At 41.1% G+C, this 26,183-nt stretch overlaps 1 protein-coding gene across 1 annotated transcript; it reads right to left on the bottom strand.

The window, feature by feature from the left end:
• Window positions 1-7,422: 7,422 nt before the first annotated feature.
• SLC35F2 (solute carrier family 35, member F2) lies at window positions 7,423-20,744 on the bottom strand (the record flags this gene model as incomplete). The annotated part of the gene is made up of 7 exons (XM_010184526.1): window positions 7,423-7,736; window positions 11,448-11,602; window positions 12,161-12,213; window positions 12,996-13,152; window positions 14,829-14,988; window positions 19,919-20,046; window positions 20,569-20,744. Coding segments are annotated over 7 exons (1,048 nt in total), but the record flags the coding sequence as incomplete, so codon positions are not given.
• Window positions 20,745-26,183: the final 5,439 nt, after the last annotated feature.

Below are 26,183 nucleotides of genomic sequence, written 5' to 3' on the forward strand. Positions count from 1 at the left end.
CGCTGCTGGGTGGTGGCACTGTGACATGGGGGTGATGGGACCCCCTGTGCACAGCCCATCCCGTTATAGACCCTCCCACCGCCCCTCCATCCAGCATCCTTTGGAGGAAGTCCTTCAGGGTGCTGGCCCCGAGGCAGTCTCTGCCCTTGGTAGCCACATACTGGGTGTCCCTGATACCTCCTGTCAGTCGGCTCCCAAGGACAAACCCAGTGCTGTTCCTATTCTCTCAGGCCACGGCAGAAACCAGCCCTGCAGCCCAGAGACCACTCCATTAGCCATCCCCTCTGTGCCAGAGCTAACATCCACGAAACCACACAGCGAGGAGGACCAGCGACTTCATCTGGCTGGACACAAACCTGGGAAGTGTGATTGTGAGGGGGGATGATTTCCACAGCCAGTGGAAATCACCCCATGCTTACAAGCACAGACCAATGCTGCTGGAGAGCCCATGACAGCCTGTTGCCATGGTGGGTGCTCTTTGCAGACCACGGGACACAAAACTTTGGCAAGAAAACAAGATCCAGAGAAAACCACCCCAGCCACAGCACATCCCAGCTGAGGCAGGGGAGCCCAAGGGGCTGAGAACTGGGCTCCCTCAGGGGAAGTCCCATGGCATGTCCTGCAAGGGTTAAGGATGGTGAGAGCTGCCTGGGACCCTGACCTGCCTTTTCATGCTGCTGTGCAAACAGAGCAACCTTTTGGTCCCTGCCAAGCACCTCCCTTGCGCTAAGGAAAACAACAGAATAAGAGCAAAATCTTCGTAACAGAGCACAGCGTGTGTCACTGTCCACGAACTGGTGCAACGCAGAGATAAGATGGCATCTCACGTCTGCAGGCATGAAAGCCATAGGTAGCCATCAGACTGCATCTAGCTAATGCAGACATTCATCATGTTAGCACAGCTAGGCAAACACTGTAGGAAGGAAGGAACCAAATCTTTGTGCATGCTGATTCCTATTCTACGAAATTCATAACCTTAATATCACATTAACACAGCGTGTGCATTTCTGCCGTAATTGCATTCCAGCTGCCTGATGCTCCTCTTAATTTAGTCATGCTACTTCAGCTTTGTTGTCAGGTATAAATCATTCCTGTTCTCAAGAAACAAATTAATTTACAGATGTTACAAGAGATAGGATAACCCAGCAGGATTTCTTTTTTTTAAAACATGCACTGTATAAACTTTATTAAATGAAAGTAATTTCTTCAGGGAAGTCCAACAGGCACTTACACTAATGGCAGAAGGAGACAAACCACGAGGGTTTTTGAGCCTCAAGGAGCATCACGGTCTCCTTGCAACTGATTTAAAAGAAGCTCTGCTGTGAACAATACAGCAAAGCAAGAACACCATTACCCTGCACCTGTACGGGTTTTAAGAACTCAGTTTTTTACAGGGCACAAATACTATGCACACACATATATTATCAGCAGAACACAAAGCAGTGGCTTGTTTGAGGTTGGTTACATCTTTCCACCCTGAAAAAGGGGGGTTTTTTTGTCATGGTTTTGGTAAATTTTTCAAGGAGGAGGTGTCTCAGTGGCTCAATAGTTTGAGGCTAAAACCTAAAACATTCCCCACTTTGTTACAAAAATCTGTGTTTCGATGAGCTATCTGGTTTATTAAACAACAATAATAAAGAGTTAAAGCAAAGACAGTATTTGCTGGACTACTGGCAAGCAGCCATACTCTTGTGCTGTCCTTTTTCTGCCCCATTTACCGTAATTTCCAACCAACCTCTTGGTCATGCATTTACTGAGCTACATTTTTGTGTTGTGGAAGGTGCACTTTTGCCTATCAGAGTGCTGTTCCTAATTAAAATAATTAGATATGGTGTCAACAGATGGTGCTGAGGAGCAGTAACACCAAGATTTTTCCTACAGAATTGCAACCGCTGTCGCTAGCTGCTGTTTACATAAACTTTCAGTAAGCTGTACTTCTGGAGGCAGTGCACTGTTTCCAGCCATCAGTACATAATAGACTTTGGTATTTCTATAAAAACATCCTAACATTCTTAAATAAACATGAAAACTTCATTTTGTGCATAGTAATATGCCTCTGTAAATTTTTTTTTAGCTTTTTTTTAATGCCTTCTTTGGAAGCTCTCAATAACTTAGTTTCAGTATGTACAGTCTGCTCTTTTGTAGTACTCTGGGCACTCTGACACTGATCTATGAGACCAGAGCACACCTTTCACCTGTAGTCCCAAGGATCTTCCTGCCTTGTTGTGCAAGCTCTGCTTTTGGTATCAATGGCAAGAGACACTGGCTGGAGACAAGCTGGTGAACCAAGTTTATTTTGAATAGGGTGATGTCACGGGTTTGACTTCAGTGACACTGACCCCAGGCCATACATTTAAGATGAAAATATCACTACTGTTCCCAGCTGGTAACTTAACAAAAATACATCAGTCTTGAAGGGCATGGGAACCTGCTCTCGGGGACCTCTGAGAACTGTAACTTTCTCTCTTCTCTCTTTATATATCCAAGAGACAGCTCACAAAAAAATTCAATTATCTTACTTCCAGAAGAGATCAATTTGATATTGCTTTGGGAAGTTAATAACATTTTAAAGAGAAGCTGCAACTTAACTAAAACCTACACATTGGATTCTGAGCAGTCAGATGCAATGTGTTAACCTGTGTTGTACAAGAAGTCAGATTTTTCCTTCTGGCTCTTTTCTACAAAATCTATAACTTGCAGCCTTGAATGCTCTTATATAAGAGAAAAATTAAATTGTATCTTGAGAGAGTGAAGGATGCACACTTCAGATAACACTGCACTGATTTTGTTGAATCTGCCGTGGGCTTCCCATAGCTGCTGAGCAAATCTCCGTGCCTCTTTCATCTCTCACATAAATTGTAAAGCTGCCAGCTTGGATAGCCCCTTCCTGCAGACACTAATGCCCATATGAATGGGGTATTGAGCTTGGTTGGGATTCCAAGGCCTGGCTTGGTTCCACCTAAATCTAGGCACCCAAAACAAGAAATCGCAATAACGCAATATTGGCACCTCCAATAGAGAGATCAAGTGCTCCCTCCAAAGACTGCAAAGAGAGCTCAGGAGGGGGAGACTCCAACACCTTGGATGCTGTTTGTCTGATTGGCGTAGGTTTAGATGTAGCCCCAAGTTAAAAATAAGTGCTATGGCATCACACCTTGTCAGATTCTCATCAGGTTTAACACTTAAATTGCCAATAGGCCATATTTTGGTGAAAGACTAAGACAGTCCTAGGATCCTTCACTTTGCATTTTTAGTAATGTCTGTCTACTTGCTCAAAGTTGATAATGATTGATCATGTAGCTTGTGCAGCTTCTCTCTATCAAACTTCCTAAATTGATTCAAATAGATATTTACAAGACAGGTATGTATAATGCAATTAAATATCCCACAATACATAAAATGTGAGTGAATGGTGCTGACAAGGACTGATATGCCTGCCCTAGACATCCCTTCATATAGAACTGACTGTGTGCGACTTTGGAAAGGTCAAAAATCTTAAAATAGCTGATGTCCAAAAGTTTATCCTCTCCCTCAAACTCTAGCAGAGATAATGTCACCACTCAATTACTGCTGCACTAATTTTTGTTTTTTTTCCAACACACCATGACATTCTGATGCCAGATAATTTTTGATGTCTTGTAACCAAACCTTGGAGGGAGGCTGGATGTCACATGTTTTTATTTGGATACTTGGGTTTGATACAACTGGCAGCTGGATTTTTTTCTCCAGCTTATTTCAATGTTAAAAAGATCTATGTTAAGGACTCGTCCATGCACCTTCTTTCAGAGGTACCAGATGATCTGGCATATGCGATTCATTAACTGAACACTTGTTTCCCCGGGAGCAATACATGTGTCACGCTCTGAAGTGATGGCTCTTTCTTAAAGAATCTGCATCTTATAACTGCGATTCCTCAAGTCTGGACGGCCATAGCATTTTCTGCCCCCGACAAAGAGGCAACAGCTAGTGGTTATCTAATTTAGCAAGATTTTGTCCAATCAAAGCAATATTGTATATTAACATTTGAATCAGATGCACTTCTAGTTTTTGGCACAAGAAAGCTTGTAAATTCTCCGGATGTTCTCCAATATATGCTCTACCATTTAATTCACTGCTCATTTGAAATGAGTGAAGCAACACCACCACAACTCAGCAATGGAAAAAGACCAGCAAATCTGGTTGAAAACACCCCAGAGAAACATGAATTGTACTTCCAATATGGAAATCTCACTAAAATTGTTCTTGGGTTAGGTAATCTCTCTGAAGAGAGCTGCAAAAACACTCCTAATGTCCTTCCTGTGAGCGGGGTAGGGACAGACTCCACTCCAGATGCTGAGGAGTGATGCTCAGGTCCATGAGAGAGCAGGTGCAGGTAGCAGATGCATGGCCCCACAGCGGGACCTGACAGGGAAGTGTGGCAGCTCTATGGACCCTGGCAGGAAACGTTTTCAGGACAACAGGTCTCAGTGCCTTCTTCATTTATTAACAGAATTTCTCTAAAGCTCCCTACTCCCATCAGCAGTTTACCTTCAAAACAGCCTCAACTTGTAGCCCGTCCCTTGCCTGTAAAAGTGGCAGAAGCCATGGGATGGCCTCTCTTTTTAGCTGTTTCCTTCTGTTGACTTGGGTTCCTGCCTTTGGCATTTGTTCTGTCACTTCCAAATGCCTTTTGGGCAGTCACTTCTTCCCTCATCCAGGCACAGGTCGCTCCAGGTCTGCACTGCTGCAAATGCCTGACTCCTTGGTCCACCCCAAACATGCTGCAAGAGTTTGTTATTCAATGCTAATGGAAAACCTCCAGGGCTGTCCCTGGGGAAGCTGCCATGTCCACTCCTGCTCATGCCAGCACTAGAGGACACCAGCCAAGCACCATCCTTTGGTAAAGCTGCTACAGCATTAGCAAGCTGGTGGGCCAAGCTGTCCTCTTTTATTTCTTGCTTTGGCACAAAGGAAAAAACCTCCTGCTGCTTTTCTTTTGCTGGGAACTATCAGAAGGGATGCTGTGAACTTATGAGATAACTTACCTTTATTTTTTCCATTTACCAAGGTAATGCTTTCACCTACTGATGCCAGCCTTTGACTGACCACACTTTCCATCGTGCTTCTCTTATAACTCCAGCTGCTGCCTTGAGCTTTCTCTTCTATGCCCAGCAATTCACAGTCACTACTTGTGCAAGGGGCCCTGCTATTTTTCCTGAGGTTCAAAAAATTAGACTGATTTTCATGCTACACTGCATATGGGATGTGCAGGCACACCAAAGCTCTCCCTCAACCACTGTCTACACACAGCCGTTTCAGCAAATGCCAGAGATGCTGAAATGCCACCCAGTGACCACAGGAAGAACATGCTGCAGTTTGGGCCATAAGCTTCATTTGGGATCATCTCATATAATTTCAGCTGTGTAAAATGTAAGCATTTAAAGTAATCATATATGGCTCCACACGGTCATCAGGGAAGTGTTCAGTTTATCAATCATAAACTGCTGTGCCATTTCAGAGATCATAGGGCATCTCATGTGGCCTCCACAATCTGCTCATGGTCACGGGTGTCCTCTACATCCTGGGTCCTATCTGCCAGCCCCTAGAGATGCCACGGACTCCTCAGCTGACAGCGGGGCAACTGAATCATGGCCCACCAAGAGGCACTTTAGACAGGACCCCAGCAACCTTTTAAAATAAAACGTGTAAATAGCTACATTTAGGAATGGATCCCATCATGCGCTAACAGGAGCAGAGTTCTGGAACACTCACCTATAGACCTGTAGGTTTGCTTGCTGTTTGCTTCGTTACTGCATGCAGTTAACTGATCACACAGGTAACGGCGGGTGGGACTCAGCTCCAGGTTGCAGGCAACTAAAATTTGGTATGGAGAACAACAACTTCATCCAGACAGCATCTCTTAGGTATCTACCTAGCCATCAGACTTCCTTACCCCGCTGGTCTCCAGCTGCCTGTTTAGCTTTAGATGTACAGATGTCTATAGATGCACCAGTTCCGGTGTCTTAATCCATGACCTGAATATAACTGCAATGGTAAAGCAAAAGATAACAGGGCCTAAATGCTTTTCACAAAACATGAGCACCTCTTCGCCTTTCTGTGCATGAACTACTGGGTGAAAACACAAAGTTTGTTGCTGTAGAATCTGCTGATCATTTATTTTGCTAACACTAAATAAAATCAGGTAAGATTTTTACTGAATTATTTTGCTTGAATAAACTACACCAGAAGTACACAAAACCATTCTGTGCCATTTGATTGTCAGTAATTTCAGAAAATATAATATTTACTTCTTACTTCTCAGCCATTAAAAGCATCATTTGGTCAGTAAAATCTATTAATACAATTTTGAGCAATAAAGAAATTCTAGCTTAAAAAAAAATAATTAAACCAAGAGCCAATTCTTCAGCTGCTGAAAACTTTATTCTTTTGTTACTTCACACACCTGAGCTATGACAGTTTGTACAAAAATTAAAAAAATAAAATCTCAGTATGGTTTTACTGATGTTAAAACTGCAGCCTCGTATTTTTTAATCATTTACTGTAAATATTAAGAAGGAAAGGAAAACTGCCAATGAATCTAATGAAAGCACTTAACCTTTTGGAGAGTATGTCATTATTGTTGCAATGAGGATTGGCTACGATGCTGTTTTAAAGAAATGCCAATTTTATTAAAATCTTTCTGCAGAAATGTGTCCCATTTCAGGGAGAAATTCACTGAGAAGTGAACTTCAGTTTAAACCCTTTTGCTGTCTCAACCAGAAAAAAAACTCTGTTCAGTTCTTGCTGAATAGAAAGCCCTGACTTTGTCTCCTCCACCTAGTGGGAATGAACCAAACAACAGGGCACTGGCAGAAAAATAAGGAATTAGGAAAACATACTTAAACTTTCCTTGCTAGCAAAATTCAAAATAAAATACTCACAGCAGCCCCAGCTGCAAGAGGGAGTACAGCAACATGAAGAGATGAGCATTTGGGTGGAATGTAAGAAGCAAATCCTCCAGTGGAGGAACAAGGTCCATCAGCACATGGAAGGCAAATGGATGTAACACAGCTTGCAGAAGTAGATCCCGTGAGAAGCTGAGTGGCTTTTGCAAGATGCTATTTGAGCACTCATGTGTGGGAACCATGAAGCCTCCAGATAGCATCTTGTAGATTCAAGTCACTAAAGCAATATAAAACAAATTTGCTCCAGTTAGTGACCTGGGAGCTTGCTTTGGCTTAGTTTTTTCCCCCAAGCATTTGCTGTTAAGTTAATTAGGCATTTAAAAATAACAGTGTCTCACTTTCTAGAGACTCAACATAAATACTACTCTAGTCTTCTTCTAAGGGCCAGATTTTCTGCAAGGATAAATCAATACTGTTTCACTGATTGAAGATCTGGCCTTAAAAGTCTATCCAGTGCATTAAAACCAGAGCAGCATGACATATACCTTGGCAGTAGAACAATTCTCCAGATTAATATTTGAGGGAAATTTGGCAGTAAAAATAAAAGCTCTATTTTGAAATGCTGCCATTTCCTTAATCAGTGCTGACCACCACCGTTTCTCCTCTTGTGAACTGTACAGTTATGGCCAGAGTTTCGCTGTCGTTCTCCTCGAGCTTTAGTGCAGCGTTGTCCAAGCCACTGCTGGTGGGCTGTGGCAAGGCGGTGGGTTCTGCCGTTCGAGTTGGAGTGGAGCAGTACAGGATGAAGCCCACCATGATAATAACAAAGGACAGGATATAAAGACCTGAAAACTGGCAGAGGAAAGAAAGAGATGCATTAAGCCTTGTCTGATGTAAAAACATGTCAATGCTGCCTTGTTTTAAGAATGTGAAAGCTACCCTTCCTTTTAAAAATTATTTCAGTGAGGATTATCACCATGATCTGTATTCAGGTTTGAAAGACAAAGTTCAACATCTCCATTCACTGACAGATGCAAGCTGCCAGTTGGTTAACACTGTTGGAGTTCCCTCAGGTCTACATACAAGAATCTTAACAAGAGCACAAGTGGCTGTAGAAAGGGCGATACTGAAGGATAGTTGTTTACACACGTGGATGCTGAATCGCTGTACCCCTTTGACAATTTTGTTTCAGCACAGCCAAATATTTCAGCTCCTGGCAAGAGATGAATCTCTCAATCCTACTGCATCACCAGAGCAGCTGGTTCTCTGCACAACTCTCTTAACCACCTAGATAACGTTATTACTGGACCAAAACTGGTTTGTTCTCTACACCCAGCAGGTCCTCAAAGAGAAGGAGACCGGGGCTCCTTTTACAAGATTGGCATTTGTGCTCCATTAGAGTGGTGTGAGGGCAAGAGTATGAACTGCTGAGGTACATCAGGCATTTGATTTACTATCATTCACTTGCCTGTTAGAAGTCAAACGATTGCAGAGATTCATCCACCTTGACAGAAAAATAAACGCTTACTTCATAACACCAGATTCAATAATACAAAGTGTTCAAGTTATCCACAGCCAGGAACACTTTTTCAGCAGATTTGTTAAAATCCTCTGTAGTGCCTTTGCCAAACACACTGATTAAACAGTAGGATGAAGGACACAGCGCATCCTACATCCCACTGTCAATATTCCTTAACCTTCTTAGCTTCCTTAGGTGTGCTTGAAAAATATGTTCTAGTTCATCAAGCAGCAGAGCTGGATGAAATGAATGGTAGGACCTGGACAGTGGACTCTGATCTAGAAAAGACTGAGGCATCTACAATTAAGGCGCTGCAATTCCTAGCGGGCAGTCACTTGGCTCAGAAACCCTTGGACAGCAACATTCAAAAGGCAAAGCAGGCTGAAACACAGAGGCCTTGCGATATATGCCCTCTCCTCACCTTCTTGGCTGTTGGCCTGGAGGAACTTGGACTCAAGTGTTCACTCAATGCACAGGAGGAAGCACCAAGCTCTGAAGATGTCCTGATGGAGGCAGCAGCAGCGCCCACGGTACTACTCCTCCCTGACTGACCCATTCTCATCAAAAGGGCAGAGCTTGGGTCTGTTTCAAGGCACCTGCACAACTTCTCCGGAGTGCAAGCTAAGGCCATGAGTGAACATGTGTGCACATGCAAGGACATGGTGGCTGGCAGGTGGGACTAAGCAGCCACAGTGACTGCCAGATCCCCTTCGCAGTGTGTACAGGGCAGCTGGTGTCTCAGTCACCAAGCCTGGGTGCCAAAGCTGTTGCAGCATAGTTGCAATTCAAGGCCTACCTGTGTGTTTGCAGCTGTTGACACAGGTGAACCTTAACCATGCTGCTCCAACAGGCCTACACACTTATTTTCCTAACTTCCTTTCATTTCTGGCAAGGGCTCAGTGGGTTTTTTCTTTTTTTTTTTTTCCTCTTTTTTTTTTTTCCAATTTCAAATACTTCAGCAACTTCATTACTTCAAACACTGACTTCAGTTGTACTTGTGCAGCTTATATCCCCACTCTCACTATCAAGCCTAAAAAAAGACTAAATGTTACTAGAGGACTGTAACTCCATCTAGTGTCTGTATTTGCAGTATACTGCCTTCCATAAGCATTTATACCACAAAAGCAATTGGAGACTTTTTTTAATATCTCTTGAAGGATTACAGGTATCTATATAAAGGGCTTATTAGAATAAACACAGCAAAGATTCATTATGAAGTAAAAGGTAAAAAAAAGAGCTCATCAAAGCAGGTATGCAAAATTCACATTTTCACATGGTTGGGGCTGAGAAGTTGAGCGCTTCACCAAAACACTGCACAAGTCAAAACCTCATCAATTCCTGGGCCCACAGACCACAGCAATGCAGAGGCCTCAGTGGCTCACTCTGCTCCACAGCCCAGCTGGGCCTTCAGTGGCTTGCTGAAAAATATCATTTGGTAAGGGGGAATAGAGCATGATTCCGTTCATTTTTGTTTGTAGAATTCTGTGTCTAACACACTTTTTAATACACAAGATGTCCTGCCTGGTTTCTTTGCCTCATAGGTAAAGAAACTACATGGTTAACTTTGCAGTAAGATTCTTCTACAAAGTCAGGCTCTCTCAGTTCTTGGTTCCCAAGATATCTCATATCCCCTGATTACTAAAGATGCAGTATTATTATTGCTTCCCTTTTTGTAATTTCATTGTTTCTAACCACAGATGTTAGTTCCTATTTTAATAAATATGTTAAATTCTCTCATAATACTACCCCAAAGTCTCCTCTAATTCATTTTTCCTTTTTGCTGCCAGAATACCCCACAGTTAGTAATTATGGGATGGCCTGCTCCCAGAAAAACCACTCCTCAAAATAAGCTAAAAGTCCTGAAGATTAGAAGTTTATTACATTCCTTTCAAAGCTCTTGCTTTCTTCATCCTCTTTATTATTAATAATATAAATTTATAATCGCTTCTTGAGTTAAGGCACCTGGGTGCCAAAATACATGTTTGGAAGTGACTTAGAAAGGATTTTTTAAATTGTCAGAATGTAAGTACGGTTTGCTTCCTACGTTTGTTTTTAATGAATGCTTTGTAGCTTGGTGCAAATTCTGGAAGCCAAAACAGGGAGGGAAGCTGACTTAAGAGGCTCTTGAAAAGAAAAATCTAGCTGTAGACAGATCCTACCATTACCAGACCTTTGCACTGTAAAATAAATTGGCCATCATTCTCAGAAATAAATCTGACCTAAAAGCTTCTGGCTCTCCATAATGATGAAGAGAAAGCAACCACACGGAATAATACAAATTAAGTTCTTAAGCAAAGTTCACAAGCTTCTCACTAAGCCCTCCCAGTCACCGAGCGACTGACTGCATTACTCCAATTGCTGTAACAAGCAAGGTTCCCTCAAATTATTCTGGATGAAAAGTGTAGGGTGGAATGAAATGTTTTTAGCACCATAATTTAGCTTGAATAGAGACTATCAAAATATTTTAGTGAGCAATAAAAGTAATTGCCTTTTGGAGAGCATACAGAATAATATGTTTGTTTGGTTTTTTTTCCCATTCCTTCAGTCACTCCTTAGTAGGAGCACCGAGAGAGCTCAATTTGTCTCCCAAGATGTTTGTAATGAACAGATTAAATTTCTAAAAGACAGTATTAATTTCTGGAAATCAAGCCAAACTGCTCCTCTCCAACACCAAAGTCTCTCAGGACAGGGAGAGTCGAATCCTCTCTTTGGACACTTGGTGAGATGAACCAAACCTAAGATAGTTTCACACAGGTATTACAGCAAAAACTCTACCATTTAAACACCTCGGGAAATTATTTACTATCTCTTAACATTAATTCTAACATGTTTCATGAAGTGTGAAATTGCTTGAAAACCACTGTCCACCTAATGGTGCATTGCTATGCCATTAACTAAACATGACTCCTCCTGGCTAACACCTGCCAATGATGAATGATACAAGCTGTAGAAACATACAAGCGCAGGGACTTTTAAGAACATTATGTTTTGTTTATAATTTTGGAGTAAAAACATAAAAAAAGGGAAAGAATGAAGGTACTTACCTTATAGAAAAAGAGGAAAAGCCCAAAGAAGAGACTGTAGAGATCTGCAGTCAGAATACCCAGGTTGACTGAGGTTGCACTGGTAACTTTTATCACCACTGGCATGAAGCTGTACAGCCCAAACATGCACAGGGCAAATACTGTGAACAGCAATCCTGTGAAACAAGATGACAATTTACTCCTAAGGCACAAAATAATGATTTTAAAGAACGATATTCTTCAGATGCTTTTAAACCACATATTTTTACCTTTTAGGATAAGGTCTCCTAACAGATATGGGAATGTAAATTTAAGAAAAACATGACAGAAACACTTCTTTTCCAAGACTACCCTGCATTGCCAAATCTACTGTATTTATCAAGAAAGTTCTTGTTCTTTCCCAGTTAACGTACGAGGTGACTGAAGAAATTTAAAGCCACACTTCTTAACATACAAATCTGCTGTAGTCAAAATGGGTCACAAAATTCATTCTTCCAGTATTTCATGCCATATGTAAAATGCAAAACCTGAGCTCAAAGATTTTAATGTTCGGTCCTGCAAATCTTCTCTCTCTGGTGAGCTGCAATGTTTGCAGAAAATAACTTTGTGACAATATAATACGAATGCTGCTTAATATCCAGAGAAAGAAAGCTAAAACCCCAGCATTCAAAGCCTAAATGATTATAATTTTCCAGTGTTCTGTAAAAATGCACATCATTTTGTCATACACATACCAATTTTCCAGTTCCATTGAATTGCCATTATCTCCCTACGTTCCACAATGGCTCTAGAGAACAGACATAATACAGTAAAAAAGAAAAAAATTAGACCATATTAAAATAGAAAATTTAATTAACAAAATATATAAGAAACATTATGATTTATTATCCCTTTAAGTTTTATTGAATGACACTAACTCCAACATCTAACAAGCATGAAAAAAAAGACCTGAAAATTAAAGTGCCTGAAAGTCAGGAGCACATTTATTTAATTCTTATGCCTTCTTCCCAGGCTTTTTCATCCTTCAGAGATTGTTTTATTTGATACCCATTTGAGGAAATTATTAACTATAATGATGAGAAATTAGGAACGTAAAATTCATTAGATAGACTTAAATGCATGTGGTCTGTTACTCTAATGTGGTTATTTGTAAGAGTATACACGGCTCGATTTTAAACTGATGTTTAATATGAAAGACCTCCTGCTAACAATTATCTCCTAAACTTTTCCACAGAGAAAATCCATTAAGAAATACATTCCTGTGAACAGTTCTCAGCATACTGACTGTCCTCATGAAGATCAACAAAACAAAACTACAGCCAAGTATCGTATGTGTTCAATTACAGCAATTCTAAAGCTGAAATCTTGCAATATGAGTAGTACAAATAAAAAGGAAATAAAACAGATGTTGATCAGTAACAAAACTAAAATTCAAGCAGAAAAACTCCCATATAGGCCAAATGCAGATGTAACAAAGAATTAATTTAACAACATCATCATTTCATGGTAGACAAACAATCATCTGTAGAATATTCTTAATTAGTTTTAAAATAAATATTAGATCCTTACAGCTGTAGACCGCTGATAATAGTCCCAAACAAGCCCACCATTCCTAGAAACTCCACTCTGCTCAGATTTTTCACAATGTACTCCTCACTCACATTAGAAATGGCATACAAAGAAGCACCAAGAAGCACTAAGACATCTCCAATCACCACGTCACTACCTGTACAGAAATATTAATCCACAATAAGGGTAATGCTGCAAACACTTTTTAACTTTCCTTAAAAAGACAAGCAAATTTATCTCTAACATCTCTGCCTTCCTAGCACCTTCCAGGGTCAGGGGAAAGGAAACACCTCCTGTGTGGGCAGATGAGGGGCTTGGTGTCCAAGCATGGACTCTGCTGCCTTCCCACCTCACCTGACACAGTCTGGAACGAGCTAAACCTTGCTTTTAAATCTTATCTTGACCAAGCCACTGCTCTGTTGTCTATTTCTAGGCCCAATTCTACTTCTGCTGACCTTATGCACTGTAAGGACTTGAGAAAATTCCTGGTTAGAGAAGCTCTCCACCTTTCTCAACATTGCCCCTGCTTTTGTAGTAAGGCCTGATCCAAGTCTTGCTAAATGCAGTCAATTGATTTCAGTGGGACCTGGACTCAGCTGCAGGTTTACGACAGGTCTTAAGCAGGCACTGCAGATGGGTGGTATCACATACCCGGCTGTGATTTATTTACACTGTGCAAATGGGGCTCCCTGTGATACAACCCCTCCGTAAGTAAATGCCATTATGCATCAGCTAAACAGCAAGAGGATCGCTGTTGTTTAAGTCTTTGAATTGACTGTAAATGTCCTTCTCTGAGCCAGCTGGCAATCACTAACAAAATATGTCTGAAATACGAAGGTAAGCAGTAGTAAGAATACCCAGGTCAGCGAATAAAGCACAACTGTCCTGAAGTCTCAGCGAAAGAAGATTTTTCTCCCTCGGGACTGAGATACTTGTACCACATAGCATTAAATCTAAACCTCAGTTTGCCTTGACCTTACCTACAGTAAGGCCCCAGAATAATGCCAGAGTGGCTTATCTCTATGCTGCCTGATGAGGCAATGCCCATTCCTCTCCTCTTGAAATTTACCTTGACTCTTACCCACTGTCTCTGAAAATTCAAAATTCTTACTCAAAATAAGATTGCTATGATATGGGTTGATTTAGGCATCTGTCATAGAGAAGATGAGACCTGTCCTCATCTGCACCATCAGACCCTGGTGTCCAGAACCCAGCCTCCCTCCCAGAGCTCGCAGCACCCTGCTCACGTCTCCTCTTGCTCTCCCGCAGCAAGCCTTGGCTGTGACCTGTGGGTCTTGGGCATACGTCAACCATTTCTGTTGGGTCTGCCAAAGGTAACTCAGAGAAGTCAGCTGCTGTTAAGTATCTTTTATTTGCAATTGGTGCTCATAGAAAAGTGCAAATCAAGTAAGTTTGGCTGCCAGCAGGTTGATACTGTGTAAGCAAGACAAGGTTTGCAGGGAGAGGCAACACCTTTTATTAGACCATTTTACGTGATTAGTAAAATGAACAAGCTTTCACGAATGAGGCCTTTCATCAGGTCTGAAGAACAGCAGCAAAATTAAGCTTAACACAAGCATTTCTCTTTTAAGGTGGAAGAAATAATCCAAACCTATGAGCAAAGAAATTCCACAGCTCCCTATAAAAACAGCATCTCCTCAGCCACTATCTTCTTGGACAAGAAATACAAATAGCAGCATGTCTTTTCCTATTCTCTTTTAAAATAAAACTATATCCATTCCCCCTGCATTTGCTTCCCTTTCTCCTTTACAAGTTAGCCCACCATAGGAACTGCCTCTCTGCTCTTCCCCCAAGCGATAAAGGACTCCTTACCTTCGCTGTCCTGCCTCCCTGCCAAAATGTCTGCACCCACCATTGTTCCTACACCCAGCAAACAGACGGCAACAGCAAGAAAATGGATCAGCCTGTATCTTGCACGGAGAATGAACCACGACAAAGCCATCAGCACAGGAATCCCGAAACAGTCCAGCAGCTGTGTGTACAGAGAAATGGTTGGAATTAGAAACCCACCCCAAATCTGGATTGCACTATCCTAAAAGCAAATGTACAGGATCTTACTTTCCAACACTATCAGAAGTTTGTGAAAGCTGCAAAGCAATCTCAGTGAATTAATTTAATTCCTTGTAGGAAGGCATTGATCTAGAAACCCTTCTAATGATGGAGCTAATCAATCTTTGCAGCTTCGCAAATGAATGCTAGGATGTTGTTCTAAAACCACGTTGCCGCCTGTGACATCAACACAAAGAGATAGTTCACCAACATTTCCTTTTCTAGCTTATCTTTTGACTCCTCCTCAAACTGGTAACTAGAATTTAGGGCTCCATGTACACAAAGTAAAAATTCAGAACTAATGAAGAATACAAGTAATGATTTTACATTGAAGTGACTAAGACAAGGATGTGACCCTGCAATTTTGGTTTTGACTTTTTTTTTTTACCCCAACTGGATCCTACTAAAAAAAAAACACCCAAAAAGCACATGTGCTGGAAGCCATGTGCAAAACCAGTATAAGGAAGATAGTAAGGGAAGAACAGCTTTCCTAAAGTCACCTTCCCAATCTTCCAGCTTCCCACAAAAGCACGTACAAGCCACCAATGCATTTTCATTACTCTGTTAGAGCTGACTCTCAATTAGCCAGAAGCAGGTAACCCGCTCTAACTCATCCACGTCCAATTAACAGACACATACACTCCATGACAAGCAGTGAGACTGATGTGTCTTTCCTTTCTTTATTATCCCCTCTATGTTCCTAAAAACCCTGTGTATCTTTGCCTTGTTGTTAGAACCACCCATCTTCTATCCATTCTCCTTTATTACAAAAAAATAAAAAGAGTTAGCTGTGTACTTAATAAAGAAAAATAGGCTGCATCATAAGATGGGCATAATGTTCTAGAATAACCAAATAATACCAAGAACATTGAACTAATCATAATTAGTTTAATATTTGATTCAACAAAATAGACTTCGTTTCTGAATTTGTCCAGAGGAAAAAAAGTTGTGTTTTCTGATCTGTCACAGTAGAGTGCCATGAAACTATTTAAGGGAACAGTCTACCGCAGAACATACAGCGAGCCTTCCAAAGACTGCTCACAAATTACTCTCAAATGTCAGCCCTTAAAACTTGGCCTCTTGAAGTCTTTACAGAGTATTAGGTCCAAGTCAATAGAAATGGGGCATAACTATTACAGTCCAGACAAGAGCTCTTAGTCCTTAATGGTCATTGCCAATCTCTGCCTCGATAAATGCACCACCGCAGTTGTCTCCTATGCTGGCTTCCATTAGTTCAGCCATTGCTCCCACAGGTTTTAACCAAACTCGCAAGACTTTCATGATACATCTGGTTTTACTTGTTCATAACTACACATATTAAAGTCTTACAAGCATTAAGGGGAGTTATTACAGATTAAATCCTAACAGTGCCTCTAATCCTTCAATTTATTTGCCTTTGCTCCTTGGATTGCCTCCAGTTGGAAGGCTTGTCCAGTTTGTAAAGTCTGTTTTAGTCATAGGCCTTTTCCTCTATCTTACATTTAGTCTAGGCTCAAGAAAAACCTAATGTTTTCTCCAAATTTAACTTTTTTGACTAGTATTGAACAACAAGAAATATTACAAATATTAGAAATCAAAATTTTTACCCTACTGATAGTGGACATCTCTTCTGCTAACAAGTAAGCTTCACTTCCCCATTGAGATATTACCACGTAGCTTTCTAACTTCCAGTTTTTCAACCCAATCAGAAAGAGCGAGGAATAGTGGAAGAAAAATCCTTTAAAAAAAATTTCTCAGTTAGGATGTAAGGGAGTAGTACATAATGAGCAAGAAGCTCTTTCAGTAACACTAGATGTGAAATTGCTGCATCCAGCCCAATAGCATCCTGTAGAGCTACAGCAGCATTCTGGTTAGAGGACCTGCAGCCAGGACACACAGGCACCAAATGATGAAGAACACGCTCTGGCAATCTGCTCCAGGGGACAATTACCTTCAATTACAGACAGAAGAAATCCGATTTCCAACTACTGGATCTTGCCTTCCCTTCATCTACTATGTTAGAGAGCTCTTTGGTGGAAAATGCTCTCTTCTGTACAGGATCAAGATCAAAGAGGTGTAAAGCAAATGAAATACTGCAATAAATTGTGTCAATGGAATAATTTAAAAGAATAAAGTTTGTTTATTGCAGTTTTATGACATTTACAGCAGTACCACAGTACCGATTCATATTGCCTCAGTGAACTCTCATGTTACTCAGTTCTAGCCTGTATTTTTACAAGGAAAAAACAGATAACCTGGTGATTTGATTTACAAATGTTTTGACTCAAGCCAGGCTTTGGCCACACTGTTCATAGGAGGTTTTAAAGGTAAGGCGAGTAAATTATTAAAAGGTGTTTTAATATGTGGTTAATAAATTATCATAGACTGTTGGAGGTCATTGAGTGCTTATAATTTCCAGCTCCAGACAGCTCTGTGAGCAAGAAGGCTCAACAGCTCATCCTGCTTGCTTCCCCACAGGGTTCCCTGAGGGCAGGCTCCAGCTGGGCCCTAGGGGCTCATCCTACATTTTCTCCAGTTGAGGTTAGCACTCTTCCATCAGCTGATACTCTGTCAACAGCTGCCTATAATATTCCTCCACTCAAATTATCTACAAAGCAAATACTAATTATGCCAAATAACATGTTAACAACATGAAACCACAGCTATGCTGCTTGGTTTTTGCTATGAAATACATGGTCAAACAGCAGCACAGTGAAGTCTTGCTACAAAAGGACACCAGCAGTAAGAATTCTCCCTGGCATTGCCTCAGCCACAGCCCAACAGAAAGAGTTCAGTTGTGGACCAAAGCCATTTTCTGTATTTACAGAAAAATGTCAATTGCCATCCCAATGTTATCTCCTTCAAAATCTTCCAACCCCTTCCGTGCAGTGCTGGTGTTTGATAACTAAAGGAAAATCAGTTCTGCTTTTGTGAGCACATGTGAGGAAATACATGGAAGTTCCTTGCTGAGCTGAGAAAACTGATCTTTGAAGATAAGTTTCACAGGGCTGAGCTGAAGCTCCAGCCAGCCAGCATTTTAACAGTGATTACCCTGGATTTGGGAAGGTGCCATATATGCCTGCATTGCTTTTATGCTCCCTGGCACCCACTCCCAGGCAGTCCTGCAGACAGGCCGTCAGGCTGGGTGCTCTGAATCACAGGTTCTGATGTAGCTGCAGACCTGCTTGCTACCAACAGATAGCAAATGCCTTGCACTAGAGTAAATAATAGGCTATTTTTTTGTCCTGTATCTCATTTCTGACAGTGGTGAGAAACCGGTGACTTCAGAGAATGCACAAGAAACATTATGGCAACAGGCAGTTACAGCAAATTCACAATAACTGAACCAACATAAGGGAGCATCAGTCTGAAGGTTACCACATGGAAAAAAGGTACAGCAAATGCTTGAGCTTGGCAACTGGACAGGACAACCTACTCTATCTACTTTCTTAATTTCTACGAAACAAATAATGGGAATAGCTTTATTACTTCTGAGAACTTGGATCAACGTCCTAGCTTTTTCAGCTGTAAAGTGTATGATCAAACAGTGTCTCAATAATCAGCTTAAGTTGATTTGAGACTGTCACTCAAAGCTCTGATTTCTCAAGCATTATTTGTAAGGAAATTAAAAGCCTAATGAGTCGTAACACACAAGTATAAAGTAGAAATGTGACAATAATAATCCAACAATCACACATTACTGGTCTTCAGTAATGCAAAGAAAAATTACTGCAGTTCTCTAAAGGGAGCCCATACCACAAGAGTTTATTGCTTTACAGGTAATTCTTTTAAATATTAACCCTTGTTACTTTAACACTGTCAAACACTGACAGATAAACACCCCTTTCCAACTAACAGCCAGTTCTGTATGGTACATTGTTTTTTCTGTTCACGTATATGTGGCCATGATCCCAGCCACAGAGCCACTACTGGTAAGAGCAGGCGTAGGCTGGCACCGCCCTGGGCACGCTCCCTCCTTGCTTCTCCATCGTCTCCTCCCTTGTTCCAGCAGCAGCTATGGAGCCACACAGAGCTAATCTGGACCTGACACGGCTCGCCAACAGTCCAGCAAAGGGCAGGGTTTACTCTGACTTTGCTCAGGGGCCCTGAGCCAGTTTGCTCAAGGGATTTGGACATGGAAGCTCAGGAGCACGCAGTTGGAGGCAGTAGGAAGTCGCTAACTCTTCCAGCAGCTTACTTCTGTGTAGGGTGACTTCAGCCTTAGCCCTTCTGCTCGCAGAGCTATTTCAGAATGCAAGATTTATCCTAGTGCAGTGACACAGCACCAAGCTGGCGTTGCAGAGGAACATCTGCTGTCACTTCAGGAGCCTGGCACGCTGACCTCGCTCCCCTCAATCTCTTCCAGAAAGGGGCCTGAAGTGCCACATCCAAAAACCACAGGGCTGGTCCCTCACTGCGTGTTCAGCAGCACTGGCTAACTCCCAGTACATCCTCACATGGAGGGTCACATCTCACGATGCCTCCCATATCTTCTAGGACTAGGCAAGAGTTCTGCCTTGCTCTCATCAGCAAGAACCTGTACTGAGTGAGTGTTACCTGCTCCTACATCTGTACTTTAGTGTCAGGAATAAAACCTGAGTGGCTGTCAGCAAACTCTTAGAAGTGCTTTCTATCAAAATAATTAGAGTTCAACTCAAGAGCTGGCACTGGGCAATACCAGCCAATTTTCTCTGCTTCCTGGAACTGCTATTCATGATGCAGGATGCTCTTCTCTGTACTGCACAGAGAAAATAGATATTGAGAAGCTTTTTCAGGCTTAAATAGCTACCATGTCTGTCCCATCAATCTCATTTCAGAAACTGGTCCAAAACTGTAATAAAAGCAACAGTTCAAAAAGACAGATCGGTCCTTACCTGCACACTTGTGAGGGTTGTGTATTGGTAGGCTTTTACAATCATGTAATTGGCCTCAACATCAGCCAGTCCCAAAAAAATGTATTTCCACCACCGCTGTTTCAAAATTTGCCAAAGACTGTCGCTGCCTGTTTAGAAGAAAGCAGCAATCAATTTAAGTTTCTTTTCAACCAAATGTTGCAGAGGAATCTTGCTTTTTAGAAGCATAAATAATACTAAGATGCTCGATTTTGATCACCCCTGCTTAAGAAAGATACAGTAACAGCAAAATGCAGCCTGGGAGAAGAAAATGCAAATGGTGAAAAGCACAGAAATTCTTTCACATGAGGGAAAAAATCACAAGACTAAGAGTAAACTAAATAAGAGGAATACTAAATAGCCTCTGGTAAAGAAGCTTGTTACAACAAAACCTGTTTTTCCTCACATAACATAGGACCTGAAACCAAAGAGCACATAATTTCAAATGGATATGAAATGAAAGGCACATTTAACCTGTGAAATTCATTTCCATGTGTTATTACAAGGTAGGAATTTCAGCAGGAAAAAGCAGGAATTTTAAGGTAGGCGCCTTAATTTCAAAATCTAAAAGGAAAATGTAGAAGAGAAAAATAAATTATGAACTAGAATCTCCCATCCCATATTTCACATACCAGTCCTAAATGCCAGCATTGTTGTATAAACTAGAAGCAGCAAAGAATAGTTGATAAAACTTTGAAACATTGGTGTATTCACTTGGTATTTTTCTGCTAGGTATTGGCTTGTAACAGCAGTCCCACAGATAAACAAGGAGAGCATCTGGCCCAGAATTATTGTTTTCAAAATATGCCTGTGAACATAAAAGACAACACAGTAAGCTTAAAAATGAACATGAAAGTTTTAAACAAAAATATATTTACCAGTTGTACAGAGAATGTGCCCTTTTTTATTGACACTTTATTCTTGTTCTACTCCCTGATTTACCAGTAAACAGGGTTTTGTCTACAGAAGATGTAGTCTTAACCTCACGACACTTATTATATGTGAGGCCAGTTCAAATCACTGGTGATGGAGACTGCAATAATTTGCAAGGATCTTCAAGCAGCTCACCTGGGCAGGCTCAAACCAATGGCAGGATCTATTCTCATCAAGAGAGGTTTTGATACACAGCCTCAGTTAAATCCTGAGTCCTCCACTGAATCCTGTTCTGACTTTGGTCAATAGAAATCTGCAACATGGAGATAAGGCATGGCTGCCTTCAGGCTCTTCTGAGACCCGAGTCTTGAAAGTGAGCAGAAACCCTAAGCTGAGCAGTGTGCTAAAAAAATACAAAAGCATTAACCACAGAATCACAGAACAACCCAGGCTGAAAGGACCTCAAAAGATCATCTGGTCCAACCTCTCATGGGAAAAGGTGCCCAAATGAGAATATCAAGCATCCTGTCCAGTCACAGCTTGAAAACCTCTAGCCATGGTGCTCCACAACATCCCTGGGGAAGTTGTTCCAGTGAATGACTGTTCTCACTGTAAAAAGAAATTCTTTCTTATTATAAGAATTGTTGTAACTAATACTGATTGTGGATTTTTTCTTCTATATTCCATCACATCCTGCTGTAATTGAGGATGGAGTTAAGAACACATTTTGGACAAAGATCATGTTAGCATTTACAACTCCTTTTAAGTTCAACACACAGCTGGGTGGGGGAAAGCTCATGCTCTTTGAGCAGCAATTCTTCACCGAATATGAAACGAACTATTCCAGATGCTCCTAGACAAAGAGGAGTGCACAGATTGCTGTCTATCTTTTGGCTTGCTGTTTTTCCTGCCAGTGGAGCTATGCAGGTTTGTACCACCCATCTCTGCTTGCACACTCACAATACACAGTGAGCAGGCTCACTGCTGTGCTCTGCACAGGTCTGCAAAGTTCACATCTGTTTACTCTTAAGACTACTGATGAGAATTTAACTGTCTACACAACTGATTCACTTGTTCCTACGCAAAGTAATTGAGCAAGGGAAGAAATCACCTCATTGAGATTCTGCACCTGCTCCGCGCCCACATCTCCCCAGAGATTTCCAGCAGGGCACCCTCATGCCAGTCACACCAGTTGTTTTCCCAAGGTGGGCAACTTTAACATTGTAAATACCAGCTCACCCAGCTATGTTGTGCAATCCAGCTGTCAAAAGTGTGTGTTCAGGGGTGCTAAAGCCAACTACAATCATAGTCAATCCCTCCTTTTGGAAGGGAGTAATTCTCTTCGCACAGATTCTAACGCAGCTGCACAAATCTTGTTTTCAGTTCAACCTGACACCAAAGCTCTTCTGACTTTAAAAATGCTGGTAGACACATTCTTCTCTCCAAGTCCATTTCGATGAGACAGCAAATATCTGCAAAGTTCAGCAATGCTGTACTTCCAAGAGATTCAAGCCCCTACAGCTTGCCTTGCCCATCCCAGCAACAGTGCACATCCACGCTATAAGCATTCATATATCACTTCACAACCTTGTAAGGTCCGGTCCAGCCTTGTGTGAATAACGCCTTCTGGTGTGTGAGTGAACAAACATTCTCATTTATAGCATTGTGAATCTTGAAGCAAGCAACAGAGACCATGTTTCAGCTAGAAATTTATCATGGCTACTTTGTAGCACAGCATTAATGGTAAACAGTGCTGTAGGATGTATATATTTTATATGTCTTTGTATGGAAAAAAAAAGTGAAAAACCAATCTTCGAAGCTACATCACTTCTGTTATATTGAATTTCTTTATTCTCGTCAAAGATCTGATTACACTGTTTGGTGAAAACAGCAATGATCATGACACACTCTGGCTAATTATTCTGACTGATGCAGAAATATCTTTTTATGTTCATCTAATGAATCAATTTAATCAGGTGTCAATAAGAAAAGTGTACCAAAGACAGCTAAAATTTCCAGGATGAGACTACCTCTTCTCTCAAGCAGGCATGGACAACGGTTCCAGCTCACCCTTTGCCACCTCTGTGAATTCTGGCTCCTTTGCAGAAGGCAAAACAGGAGATCCATTGAAATTTCAAAGAAGAAATAACGTGGTGAACACCACACAAAAAATGTGGTTTCAGGCATTTAAAAAAAAAAACAAAACAAAATTATGCTTTTTATTATTTAAATGAATATTTTCTCACTCCAAGCTAGCAGAAAACATTTCTTCTTTAGCCTCAGTGCAGCAGGCACAGAGTGAGCCTTTAGCAATCTACTGATCTAAACTCACCCTGTGCTTGGAATGCTGGGACACGAGTGTGGAGGTGGGCATCAAACCCATCTAGAGCTGTGACTGGGCAAAATGGCTGTAATTTTACTGGAGCAAAGCTATGAAGCAGTCCACAGAATGACTTGTGCTTATCAATACATAACCAGGAGAGGTTAAAGCTACCTTGGCTGATAGAAGCCCTGCTCTCCTGGATGCAAACTCCCCTTCACCCATTTCCTAGGTGGTACCACAGATGCAGGCAGAAGCACAAGCAACATCACCTTGCCAGCATCTGGTTTCTTTAACAAGGACTTCAGTGGGGCAAGGTTTTAAACATTTTCTCCCAGGATATATGATGTGACAGGCAAGGGGTAGCTTTGCTTCTCCTGAACTACTGCACCCTCTCTATGGCAGAGGCCTGGACTCTACATGCACCAGCAAACTGGACAGTGACCATGTTCCAGCAAGGGAAAAAGGAGGGGGAAATCCACTGCTGTTCAAATGTGCTAACGATTGATGAGTTTCAACCATCATTTATTAAAAACAAGGAAGGCCTCATTGCCCTCTTGCAGAGTAGTAACTCCACTAAGCCGATCCTCAGCTTTTTTAATGATGAAGTTCCTCCAGTTTTAAGTACCTAGGGAATTACTTCCATGCATTTTTGCATATGAGAAGAGACATTAAGTCCAGAATCTACAGAACTGTTTGCTCAGTGGTTGCTGCACCAGCGATCACTGCTATTTAGTTAATGTATATCTCAGCAGTCCTACAGCATTTACTTCTACAAAAGGCATCTGACAAGGCAAGCCGTCTTCATCCTGCCTCATTTCCTTCTTTGTTTTTCTCTATATTAATTCATGTGTTTCAGGTTTTTTCCTTCCCTCTACTGAAGGGATTCAAGATGTTAAGATCAAATGAGCCAAATAAAGACATGGTTCACTGACAGTAGAAGGCTGATCCCAAAAAATATCCTATGTGAATGAGAAAACACTACATTTCTGGCAACTTTCTTGGCTCCATGTAAAATATTAGCCTCTCTCCCTGATCATGAACACCAGGTGCAAGCCTCAGCAGGTAGCAGCAGTGGTTTCTCCTCACATCATTTGCCAATGTGTCAAAATGAATTTCTTCAAATTGACGACATCATGTTCCTGGTGTGATACACTGGGCTCAAGGCAGCAAGACAGCAGTTTGAACCTTGCTAAATGGGGGTTCAAGAGCCTTATTATTTCAGTGCCCACTAAATTACCACAGCAAATTTAAAAAGGGGTTTAATCCTCTGTAAAAGTTGAGAGCAAACTTTAAATCCTTATGGTTTCATTTTGCAAGACAATTTCTTGTCAGAAAAATGCTTTGAAGGCATGAGTTTCCACTCATTCCGCTATTGACACAGTACTGATGACTGATTTTTTTTTAATTAATAATTTATCTTTTTTGAAATATATTAATTATTTACTTTTCTGTGTCAGAACCTGATCCTTTCTGTCCTTTTTTTTTAATGCACTGGTAAGGACTAAATCACTTTAGAGTCTCAGATGACTCAAGGTAAGTGGTCTGAAATGGCCATTTAGTTTTATAGTTTATGGGGTTTTTGTTGTTGTTGTTGCTTTTTACTGCTTTGTCGTGTGCTACTAAGTAATTATTCCTCCTTTTCCTTCAGCCACCATATGTTACCTAGCCATATCTATGGCTATAAGCAAAACTACAAGTAATTTTGGGATTTTTTTAGAACATGGAATTTTGCCACAAATTGGTCTAAAGCTAATGCCGAACAATGTGCAGCTCCTGACATCATGAGAAAGTCAGTCTGGCTTTCTTTGGCTCCAAGTGAAATGCAGAAGAAAAATACCCCAAGATACTAAAATACAATTGGAGTCTATATCTGAGCAAGTTAAAGAATATCTAATAAGCCCACAGTTAACAATTTTATTGGCTATTAGTTTAGTAAATCCTACAAGTTTAATGTGATTTTTTCACAAAAATAAATACAGCTTTTCAAAAATTACATTTATTTATGCCACCAGATAAACACTAGCAAGCAAAGCCTGGCAACACTCCACACAGACACTTTAACTGCACTTCAGCTTTAACTACTGAACCCTTCCTGAAAGGGTTGGGGGGGAGGGAAGAGACAATTTCATTTGAATAATCTCACATTTTCATTAGAGTAATTAAAGGAAAAGGCAGGTTCAGACTGAAGCCATATTCCAAGATGATTAGCAGAAAGCTCAGGACAGATTAAAAAATACTTGTAAGAACTAAAGAAGTTAGTCTTTTAGTGTTCTGCTTTAAAACTGAGGTCAATTTAATTTGTAAAAGGTAAGAAACAGAGAAGAAAAACTTGTTTTGGTTCAAGAACCAGAAAGCATATTTTCTACTGGTTTTACTACAAAAAATAAATAGCGTATTATATGCAAGTATTAAACCTTCTATGACTCAGAAAGGGCTCTAACAAAACTGAAGTGGCTGAGCCTCCAGCCACATAGGAAAATAAAAAATCAGTCTCTCAGACAAGACTTTGCAAAACTCAGTGAGAGCTCTTTATTTTCTTTCAAATACCATCAATAGACTCACTCAGTGTAGCCCCTTGGCAACATTTTAGCAAAATTACTAGCAATAACTAGGTGAGGTTATGGAAGAGTTCAGCAAAGTCCTATCTTGTCTTTTGGGACACTCCTGACAGGCAGGAGGAATAAAAAGAGAAAAATTTATAACCGAGAGAAAGGCAGGCTTTGGAATAGGACCCTTCTTGACCAGCACACACCTCAGTCACCAACTTCTAAGCGCACACCTCCTGTTCATTAGCTGAGGAGATCTAATGCAACAGTTATTAGAGACCAAATCTAGAGCCTCAAAAAAGCCTTTTGAGCAGGCCTTTTTTCCCCCCAGATACAAACTGAAGCTGTAAGTGAATGGTAGCTCTTGTTGGAAGTCAGAGGTAGTTCTGCTCTTACTAAAGGCAGCACTTGGCAAGTACCAGCTTTGGGACATAAGTGGTGCCTGCACACTAAGTGATATATTTCAACGGGTCTCTGTCCTACACTGATTCAAGGAAGAAGGGAA

Source organism: Mesitornis unicolor, unplaced genomic scaffold (genome assembly GCF_000695765.1).
Source record: "Mesitornis unicolor isolate BGI_N332 unplaced genomic scaffold, ASM69576v1 scaffold4275, whole genome shotgun sequence".
In the NCBI taxonomy this organism is placed as follows: Eukaryota; Metazoa; Chordata; class Aves; order Mesitornithiformes; family Mesitornithidae; genus Mesitornis; species Mesitornis unicolor.